This window comes from Nelumbo nucifera, chromosome 4 (assembly GCF_055504915.1).
Source record: "Nelumbo nucifera cultivar China Antique chromosome 4, China Antique-T2T, whole genome shotgun sequence".
Classification (NCBI taxonomy): domain Eukaryota; kingdom Viridiplantae; phylum Streptophyta; class Magnoliopsida; order Proteales; family Nelumbonaceae; genus Nelumbo; species Nelumbo nucifera.
The window spans coordinates 67112862-67121898 of record NC_142652.1 but is presented as its reverse complement, the minus strand read 5'-3'; the positions used below and the strand labels follow the sequence as shown (position 1 = coordinate 67121898).

At 35.8% G+C, this 9037-nt stretch overlaps 1 protein-coding gene across 2 annotated transcripts; it reads left to right on the top strand.

Moving 5' to 3' along the window:
• The first annotated feature begins 247 nt into the window (after window positions 1-247).
• On the top strand, window positions 248-9037 carry LOC104585589 (pectin acetylesterase 12). Of its 2 annotated transcripts, XM_088904444.1 has the most exons (13): window positions 661-901; window positions 2648-2730; window positions 3118-3156; window positions 4046-4175; window positions 4303-4376; window positions 5260-5346; window positions 5425-5549; window positions 6470-6530; window positions 7271-7324; window positions 7585-7662; window positions 7823-7928; window positions 8025-8170; window positions 8613-9037. In XM_088904444.1, the coding sequence occupies exons 4-13, from the start codon at window positions 4118-4120 to the stop codon at window positions 8718-8720; spliced, it is 897 nt and encodes a 298-aa protein (XP_088760570.1). In that variant the 5' UTR covers window positions 661-901; window positions 2648-2730; window positions 3118-3156; window positions 4046-4117; the 3' UTR covers window positions 8721-9037. The 2 variants fall into 2 exon arrangements, with proteins under 2 accessions (XP_010240825.1, XP_088760570.1); XM_010242523.3 differs by lacking the exon at window positions 3118-3156 and having other exon boundaries at window positions 248-901.

Here is a 9037-nt window from a genome sequence, read left to right as displayed (position 1 = left end):
ATCAATTTTATCATTCATGATTCATCCCCGCAGAAAAGAGAGGGAAAGAAAAGGAAAGCAGATTCCAAAACCAAAATCGCACCAAACTATTTTTCTTTTATAGGTAAAAAAAAGTTTTTTTAAGAGTGGTGATCTAATGAGCACGCTCTCATCGGATTCTCCTACGTGTTTATTTCTTATTGGTTGTAATACACAAAACGTTACAAATTTTCAAACCAACGAGTGATGGTGAGGTGTGCTCGGGGATGTTCATGGTTTACACAGTGAGAGTGCGCCCATCGAATCATCACTCGGTTCGAAACGTGTGTTCGAGCCTCTGAGACAGAGAGGGAGACACCGAGACAGAGGAAGAGAGAGGGAAAAATCTCAAAACACGACAACGTCGTCGTTCAGCAAATGCCAATATTTTCTTGAAGATCTCTATTACCTTCCGTTCTCTCTCGGTCGGTTGATTCCGTACTTGAAAGAATCACTCGCTTCCCTTTTTACATGGCCTACTATTTTTAGCTCAATAGAAGGAACCAGGAGAGAAATCTCTGTTGGTTTTCATTACTGTCTACATCTTTAATAAGAGTTCATTTTTTGGAACTTAATTCTCTTGGGCAGTTGTCTCTATCGTTTTCCATTGCTTAAAACTCAGTTGGGCTGTTGTATTTTCCCAAATGTATGTAATTTTTAGTGGAACTGAGAAGTGAGAGGGCTTCTGAGAGAAGTGGAATCATGAGGTCTTCTCGGATTTTCGGTTTCGTTGTCCTTCTTTTAACTGTTAGATGGGTATACGGTTTTGAGGATTTAAATGTGACAGAAGTTTCTTATGTGGAGGGTTATGGTTATGGGGTATCTGCTAATCCTTTGATGGTGGGTCTCACTCTCATTCAAGGTGCTGCTGCAAAAGGAGCTGGTATGTTTCAGTCAGCATTCCTTTTTTTCCCCTTCGTTTATACTTTTTCTTTTATTCCTGTTGCTAGCTTTTTACTCATCATAGTTTCAGTATGAATAATTTCTGTTAGAAGGTAAATAATCTGGAAGCGATTATTGGTATGATATTTGTAATGAAACTGTTCTCGGTGGTCACGACTCATGACATAACCGTGTTCATAGGTTCCCATGTTTCTCCCTTTTTCTTTTTCTGTTTTTAGTTTTTCCACTTCATTCTGTTACAATCATGCACACGATTTTGCCTCTGCTTTGGCATTTTAATTTTGTTTATGTGCTGCTGGTCGTCGTGCCTTCAGTTGTAATTAATCATTCGACTTCTCTGTACCTGCTTTTTTCATCTATACATTTTTTTTTTCTCCATTATGACTTATTTATTGGCTTAAGGTTTTATTTTGCAGTGTCTTCCCAATGATTTAGTTTTATGCATAGATTGTCCCGCGTTTGCAATACTTTCTTGTAGTGGAGGTCATATTTGATTATATCAATCCTGATTTTTCCCATGTTTCATTTGATCTGCATTTGGTGTTATTATGTTCGCTTATATTGTTCCCTTCCTGTACTTTATTCTTATTTCAGTCTTCAATTTAAAGCAACCGCATGATTTTCTCAGTAAAGAATGAGATCTGTTTTTAAGTTAGTCTTCATGCCGATTTTGTGTTCTTTTGTTTTCTCATCTGGGGTAATTTCTCCATCAATTGCTTTATTAATTTAAATCAATTTCTCTTCTTCTACGGAAACAGCCTATATATTGTTGTGAACTTTTCAAGTTTAGGCTGTAGAAATTTTCCATCACACTAGATTAAAATAATTTCAACAACTATCAAATATTCTTTCTTTTTCTTTTATTATCGTTGGGGTTTATCTCTGAGACACTTACCTATTACCTAATGTTCTTCATCTCTAACGGTTTGTCTCCTTTTCCCTCCTCTTTCGTGGGGGTAGCGAGGTGGGGAGAAATGGTTCATGGAGGAAAATTGACTGCCCCGCACCCCATCCTAGGCATGGACCTCTGTCTCTAGTTTCCTGGTGTAAATACCATGGATTTGCCACCTTTGGTATACTCTGAAAGTCTGGAATGGATGGAACGAGGAAACTGACAATTGGCTGGACCCTGGAGGGGCTGTACTACGTACCCCGTGGCAAGGCAGGCCTCCTATATTTCTTTGTGAACTGCCGATGATCTGAGAGAAGGAAGAGGAGAAAGAGATTCTCCGAGGAAAGGGGTCTAAGAGAGAATATCAGTGGAAGGACTTCCTGAGGAAATGTGGGAAGAGAGCTGTTTCTTAATTTATCCAAATAACTATTATTCATTTGCCTTTGTTTAGTGGAGAGGCTTCTGGAAATTTCGAATACATTATTTCCCAGGTTGATTATTAGACCGGATTGGACTGAATGCACTTAGCTGGGTCTGTGGAAGTCTGCAATTCTATGCTCTTACACCTGGAAACTTCTATTTGAAAATCTGATTTTCTAGGATGATGTGGCTTATGATTAGTGTAGGGTTATTTTGTACTCTAGCTAGCCTATGTGTGCTGTAATTCTCAAACCACTCTATACTTGTTAACCATGTTACTAAGTCAAGAACTATGTAGACTTTTCTGGCTGTTTTCATGTTAAGATTGATTTTGTTTCCACAAGATAAATGATCTATCGTGAAATCTACACTTCTAGTTCCTGACATAACTGATTTTGTATCTTTTGATGGCAGTCTGCTTGGATGGAACTCTACCCGGGTACCACTTGCATCGTGGATATGGATCAGGAGCAAGAAGCTGGCTCATACAATTGGAGGTGAGTGAGAAAAGTTTGGAGCAAAACATATCCGACTATTAAAATATGGTTGTCATATTGTTGTTCCATGTTAAAAGGCTAAATCATTTTGATAAACCTAATTCCCTTTTTATGTTCAATAGTATATTCTGCTAATCTTCTTTTTTCATTGCTTGCAAGTGTCATCAATTTCACTAATAATATTTGCACAAATGCCATTTATTTAACAGAACAAATCTTACCCAAAACAGCTCTAGCAAAAGATGTTTAGATGAAAATACAAATAAGGAAATTGAGAATGCCATCATTCACTAATTTCCCTTTTGTGTTTTATAATATGTTCTGCCAATCTTCTTTTTCCATTGCTTGCAAGTGTCATCAGTTTCACTAATAATATTTGCCGTGCAGACATGGTGGGAGCCATGAAAAGACAGACTTCAAGACAAGGTTGGTCATATCTTTTTATGGGTTGCACCTGATCTGTAGGGTGAGGAAAACAAAGAGTTATGTAAAGTTGTTTACTAGTGGTTAGTTAGGGTATTTAATCTGCTTTTATGTCAGTTTTTTTAATGAAATTAATCAGAAAATTCCAGACTATGAATTTCTCTTTTGAGATTTTGTTGGAGCTACTTCTGTTAGTGGAGATGAAGTGTATATTCAGAATGTCATGGAAGTTTGGAACCATTCAAAGAAAAAGTATGCAATCTTGATATTTAGAACCTTTGTGGCTTTGTCATGGCTAAACATAATGTTTTAAGTGATCATGAAGTATTTAGTAACCAGTACACATCAATATCATACCATGCAAGGTTTTAATTTTTTTTCCAGATAGGTTTCAACCTTTCTGCTGATTCCGTATAGTTGGGGTAAGGCTTAGATGATGAGGATGATGATAGGTTTCAGTCTCCTCTAAAATGGAAGATTTGTCTTGAAGTTTCTGACATCCTCTAAAATGAAACACAATTTTTTAGTACTGTTATAATTTTTACATACCAAATGAAATGGATGAAAAAAATTCTATGTTCAGAAAAAAAATGTCTCATAACTTTTCTTATTTTATCTCTTTTATTTCCTACTTTTCCTCTTCTTTACATCTAAATCCTATTTTCAGTCATATCATTATCTAAACCTTCAAAAATTATTCATACTAGTATTTCATTTCAGTGGCAGTCAAAATGGAAAAGAAATGCCAAAATTTCAACAAAATTGAAAAGCATGTCAATAACTTTTGCTGTAATCTATATGATGGTTTATTTATTTCAGACCTTCAAAATATGTTATTTGTGAATGCATCTTAAAGATGCCCTACTAAATACCTTGAAAACCTGAATGGCAGGGTGGAGGCTGGTGCAATACTATTAGAAACTGTGTTTACAGGAAAACAACTCGCCGGGGTTCATCAACATATATGGAAAAGCAGATACCATTTACTGGAATATTGAGCAACAAAGCTGAAGAAAATCCTGGTTTTCTTTCAAACGACATTCCTCACTTGCCATCTACATAAAAGATAAATGCTCTTGTTTATTCTTATCTTTTTCTTGTGACATTTATGGTCCCCTAATTCATATTCTGTAACTTCAATGCTTGTAGATTTTTTCAATTGGAATAGAGTAAAAGTTCGCTATTGTGACGGTGCATCATTTAGCGGGGACAGCCAAGATGAGGTTGGTGGGCATTTATTTTTGAAAGATAAAGATTATTGAATTATATTACTCAGAAGGAGGGACAGATTCCTTCAAACTAAGTACAGGATGTGATCACATAGATCTATACGGCTATATAAAAGTAATAGTGTGATCACTATTCACTTATTTACAAAATCAACAAAATGAATCCTCTTCCATCGATTTATGAGTTGCTCTCTTTTCATGCCTTTGAACTCCTACTTGACAGTTGCCCATTCGAACAAGCACTTCTTAATCCTCCCAATCAACCACTCAGGTTCTGTCTCAGTTTGATTAAATGCTCTACTATTATGTTCCAACCATATAGCCCAGCACAAGGCCCCATGAACTAGCTGCTTTTATTTCCTTTTGCTGCTACTGAATGCCTTGGATGGCCAGGCTGCAACCAGAGAAGCCAGGTCTCCTGGCACAACCATTACCCTGAAAAACCGTAACAAATTGCACCAAATACGGTAAGAGACTGGGCATCATGCCAGTAGATGAGATACATTCAACTTCTGACTGGCATAAGACACTGATTATCAATGACCAAACTCCTTGGTATAAGATGATCAGTTGTTGGAATTCTGCTTAGGGTTGCAGAGCACAGGAAAAAAATTTCCCTTTCAGAAGTTGGTGAGCATGTTAGATCATCTTTTATTTTCTCATTTTTATTCTGCAAGCAGTGCTAAGTAGGACTGTGAAACTTAATAACGACTAACAAACTACGGCAACTAGTATCTCAATAGACAAACTCATGGAGGACTTTATCTTATCTAGAATGCTGAAGATATGGTGTTATCCTTCTTCTCTCTCTCTGGATGTGTGTGTTTGTGTTTGTGTATTTTGTAATTGTAACAAAATTTGGTGTTTCTGTCTATAGGTTGCAAAACTTTATTTCCAAGGACAGCGCATCTGGTTAGCTGCCATGGAAGATTTAATGTCAAAAGGAATGCGATATGCCAACCAGGTTTTATTATTACCACATTGCACAAATTCTATGCCATCATTTCAATTCTTGTAGTAATTGTGGGCAGTTGTGTTTCAGGCTCTTCTTTCTGGATGCTCTGCTGGAGGTCTAGCATCTATACTACATTGCGATGAGTTTCGGGAGCTATTTCCAAGAACCACAAAAGTGAAGTGCCTAAGTGATGCTGGACTATTCCTTGATGCGTAAATACTAAAAACTCTTTTCTTGACTAGTTACTACCTCATTCTTTTTCTTTTTATGGGAAAAATCCTTGAACCTCCTTTGAGGTTTTTACCAAATACTAAAACCTCTGTTAAGTTTCACCCTAATCCTTAAAATCCCCTTTATTACCCAAAAAAAATCTTAAAATCTCCTTTGAATCATTTTGCTGTTAAATTTGATAGAATTTGAGAAATATCAAAATTGCCTTTATGGGGTTTTAGTTCTGTGAATCTAATGCAAAAAAAATGCCCTAGTTGTGGGTAAGTCACCTGAGTTTTGATGTGGCCAAATTAATGGCTTTATAGCAGACCAAAACCATCAATTTTGAAGTTCATCCTCTAAATATGCCTCCTGTAAAATTTGGGCCCGTTTAAAAATTAGCATGTAATCCAAAGTTTGATGTTTACTTTTACAAAATTTCAATGGACAGATAGGTATTGGATGATATGTGGCTAATTAATTTATTGAGGGATATTTGGTAATTATCTTCCAAACTAAAAAATGGGTGATGTACATGCAGAAAATTCTATTTTGACCTGAGAAGGCATATCTTGTAGTCAATATTTACATATATTAAATTAATCCATAATGGGCATTCTGGTCCATTTGATTTAAAGCCAAGCTAAATAGATACACTACTGGGATTTTAGCAGAACTTAATGTCACGTGTAATCATATGCTGACACCAAATGATGGTGATATAAGTGGAGTATTTTTTTATCCTGCCATGTCAGTCAACAGGGGTCAAGGGAGGTCAGTGTCCTTTAGAGGACGTTTTAGTAAACTTAGAAGAGGTTTAAGGATTTTCCCTTTTTTTTTTCCTGCTTTTTCAATTGTGCTCTTTGATTTTTATTGACCAATTTCTTGCTTCTTCAAATGTTGTGTTTGATTTGGAATATAGGGTTGATGTGTCTGGTGGCCGCACTCTAAGAAATATGTATGGAGGAGTGGTCAGCTTGCAGGTATAAGAATAAATATTTAAATTCTTGTAGTGGTTTTTGTTCTATTAGTATTATGCAGTAACTGCCAAAGTAAAATATCAAACTCCAAAGATGAAAAATGTCTTCTTACATGCTTTATAAAGTCATCATTATTCTCTTCATTGTCAAGTCATTGTTATGACCTTTACTGTAATATTCCTGACTACTAAAAGGATTTCATAAATTGAATGTTTGCTATCATCTAACCAGGTGAAGTTTTTGAAGTGGTATGTCTTTTATGGTGACTAACTGCATTCTCTGCCCCTGCATGTGTATGTTTACATTTTCTACTGGTGGTGCATGGATAATGAGTCATCCGTGCTCTATGGGGAGCTAGTATGCCCTTTAATTTAAACTATGAACATGAAAGATGCTGATCTACTGAGGGTTCTTATCATGCTTATTTTTGAAGTTTCTCTTTATGGGTTTGGATTAGTTTTCCTTACTTGAGAATTTCATTTAAGCATCTAGATACTTGTTCAAGTGAAAACTTGATAATTTGGAAAATTTTCTGGAGTGTATCAGTAAACAGTAGAACCTAAACCTTTTGGACACAGAAACTTAGAAGCTAAAGTATTGATTGAGCTGAATCAATGAAATTGCATATAAAGGAAATTTAACTTTGTGTTTCTAAATCATTGTTACTAGGTTTTACCTCTTTGGCATGATAACCTGCCATGCAATGGTTGTGCAGCTAATGGAAACCTGTATGCTTGTAACAGGGAGTGCAGAAGAACTTGCCAAGCACTTGTCTTAACCACCTGGATCCAACTTCGGTAATTCTTTCCTGTTTCTTGTTGTGTATCAGAAAAACATGGTCTGAATATTACAAACAAAGAAAGGAAAATACATTATTGGATGGTGTAGTAGAAGAGTCATATATTATGATTCTAGATATTCATTTTTAAAGTTTTTTTACAGGATTGGTTAAGTTTTTATTTCTTTTATTTCTTTTTGGATTGCTTACAGGAATGGTGTAGTTAGTTTCTCTCTCATTTATTTTCTCATTGTTTCTGGATTTTGTCCCCTTTTTCAGTGTTTCTTCCCTCAGAACTTGATTGCCAACATTCAGACACCACTTTTTCTTCTGAATGCAGCCTACGATGCATGGCAGGTATAATTTCATGACTTAAAAATTCACTTTCAACTTGATTGACAATATGATAACAACTATTCAACTATGAATTATCTTTTTCTGTCCTATTTAAATAATATTTAGGCCATATGATTGATTAATTGAATAACGATTTAGATTTCCTTTTACCTTCTATCAGCTCCAGGCCAGTTTAGCTCCACCATCAGCTGATCCTCATGGTTATTGGCGTGGATGTAAATTGAATCATGCACAATGCACTGCATCACAGATCCAATTTTTGCAAGGTGCTTGTTTTGTTATTTTTATCAATTCAAAGTCTGTTTCTAGATGTTTTCTTTATTTCTTTATCATTTAACTGAAATTTCATTTTTCTGTAACAGGCTTCAGGAATCAAATGCTCAATGCTATCAAGGGGTTTTCAATGTCCAGGAAAAATGGGTTGTTCATAAATTCATGTTTTGCACATTGCCAGACTGAAAGACAAGATACATGGTTTGCAGATGATTCTCCCCTTATTGGAAACAAGGTATCTCCAATGCGTTTGACTGTCTTTGTTATGCAGAACATCAAATGGAAATTAAAGAAATAGTTGTAGACACCTAGTTAGGTCTTCATTTCAATCTTTCCCTCTTACATTTATTTGTACAGTAGATATTTGTAGAGTAGACAGAAATAGCAACCTAAAATAACTTGAGAATAATCCATATAAAAGAAAGCGGAAGAGAAGCAGCTATGGAAGCCTCAGAAACATGAAGACTAAACGTAATAATAGCTGCAGCATGACCATGGCAAGCAATGTAGGTTCAAACCAGGAAACCATGGTACTTGTTCTTTTTAAGTGTGACTTGTAACTGAATTGGTTGAAACTATTAATTACTTGTTCTTTTTAAGTGTGACCTATACTGTATATTATCTTGAAATGCCTTTCATCAAATCAATCTCATTTTGACCTGATTATGAATATGTAGGGGATTGCACAATCTGTTGGGGATTGGTATTTTGATCGCGCAGGAGTCAGGGCAATTGATTGTGAGTATCCTTGTGACAAGACCTGTCATAATCTGGTGTTCAAGTGAGAGATTACGAATAGGCCCTTCCTTTGTGGTTTCTTTGTGGTTTATAATTGCTAAGGTATTTATATCATTCAATGGAACTTGGTATGGATAATAATGGCAGAGCATATCTGAAAGGGCATTGGCAATTGCAAAAGCTATGCTAAGAGGTGTCTCTGCACCTGGTATTTTATGCCAGATCTTCATTTCCTCCCTCTCAAATTAGGGATTTATTTCCATTGATATGTGCTTGGTATATTCATATAGTTGGAGTACAATGAATGGATGCTTGAAATTTATTATTATGACTAAAAGGCAAACACAGAGGGCGCCTTCAATTA